Raw genomic sequence first — 1,527 nt, forward strand, 5'->3', positions numbered from 1 at the left:
GACCGGACGAGACGAGACGAAACGAGATGAGACGAAACGAAACGAGACGAGACGAGACGAGACGAGACGAAACGGGACGATGCGAAACGAGACGGGACGAAACGGAACGGGACGGAACGGAACGGAACGGAACGGAACGAGACGAGACGAGACGGGATAAAACAAAATACACGATACGCTAAACGTCATATAAGTATCTACATACGTACATCGTACGATATACGAGAAAATACGTATGATTTGCAACATATATATTTTCATTCTATGATATAAGATATAAAACATGGTAGAAATATCTCGATGAGAAAAAGAATACTGACCTTGTAAGAAAACTGGTCGAACATTCTGCAGACATCGACATCGTTGCCAAGTATCGTGTAACCGGCATCCATGCTGTCCCGACGTTTCTTCTCGCTGCCTGGAACGAGGCTTCTGTAAGTGAAAATCGTTCGTCGAACAATACGGAAAGAAATTTCGCGGTGAGCCAGTACCAAACAGACTGATCGCGATTGCACCGACTATGCCGTCGCTCATCGTCCCGCGGCTTTTGCCGTGGTCGTCACCTTCCTGTTCGCCACCCTCTTCACCCGCTTCTCCGTCGCTCTTTCGTTATTTTCGTTTCTTGTTTTTCGTTCGCGTAACTGCCGCAACCTGCGTTAACCGACGACATACGAATCTTCGTGTTCCTTAATATCGTTCGAACGAAGGAGCGAGACGCGAATCGTATCTCTTACGAGATCACTGATCGCGAGCCGAATCGATTCGATCGATCGATTAATCACGCGGTCGTGCGTGGCTGCGTGTACGCGTGTGCGCGTGTGCGCGTGTGCGCGTGATGCCACTTCGATCGTAAGTTAGTCGAAAAACGAAGGATCGGCTTTCAACGATATTTCTTGCGTGTACACATCTTCCACGAATATCCCGACGAGAAAACGGAACTGCACCTTTTCAGACACCGCGATTTTCCATTTGGGAAACATTCGTTCGAGATCGGTCGCTCGATTCTTTGACTGGGTCGATTAAATCGCGAAAGAGCATAACGCGATCGTATCCAACTAAACCCTCTCTCTTCGCTGTTCTAACTTGAATCGAATACGCTTTATCGTTGGCATGACCGTGCAACGATTATTCAAAGATGCTTCGAAAAATCGATTTCTTTTCAGTTTCTCGATGATCGACCTCGCCACTGTATCGTTCTCTTCCTCTCCTCTCGTTTATCTCGTACTTTTCTTCCCTCTTCCTTCTCGTATCGTCTCTAGTCCCGTTCTAGGTTCTCGAGTCTAGCGTCTGTTTTCCACGAACCTTCTGTACGTAGCATTCGATACGTCGACCATGCGACACACGCAACAAATACGTTTAACGTCTCGACGTTCAACTTGCGAAATCGATCAACTTCGAATCCTACGTACTTTGCGATACTTTGTTACTTTCGCGTTTACGTCACCATTTACGTCGCCTGTTCCTTCGGTTAGTCTGTCGATTAACGAGATATCTCACGGAAATCGAGATCGTAAGCGCCGGAATACC

The 1,527-nt window shown here is 47.3% G+C and overlaps 2 protein-coding genes across 2 annotated transcripts in view; one reads left to right on the forward strand and one right to left on the reverse strand.

Moving 5' to 3' along the window:
* Positions 1–1,521, reverse strand: part of LOC100747449 (GATA zinc finger domain-containing protein 10) — a 26,947-nt gene extending 25,426 nt beyond the window's left edge. The window contains exons 1-2 of the mRNA XM_003489666.4: positions 492–1,521; positions 321–418 (exon numbers count right to left, since the gene is read on the reverse strand). Coding sequence (XP_003489714.1) covers positions 321–418; positions 492–534 — 141 coding nt within the window. The 5' untranslated portion in view covers positions 535–1,521. The remainder of the gene's footprint in view (positions 1–320; positions 419–491) is intronic.
* The window catches only part of LOC112212890, a 13,403-nt gene that overhangs the window by 5,824 nt on the left and 6,052 nt on the right, over positions 1–1,527 (forward strand). The gene's annotated exons all lie outside the window — the stretch shown is intronic.

This window comes from Bombus impatiens, unplaced genomic scaffold (genome assembly GCF_000188095.3).
Source record: "Bombus impatiens unplaced genomic scaffold, BIMP_2.2 scf_0361, whole genome shotgun sequence".
In the NCBI taxonomy this organism is placed as follows: domain Eukaryota; kingdom Metazoa; phylum Arthropoda; class Insecta; order Hymenoptera; family Apidae; genus Bombus; species Bombus impatiens.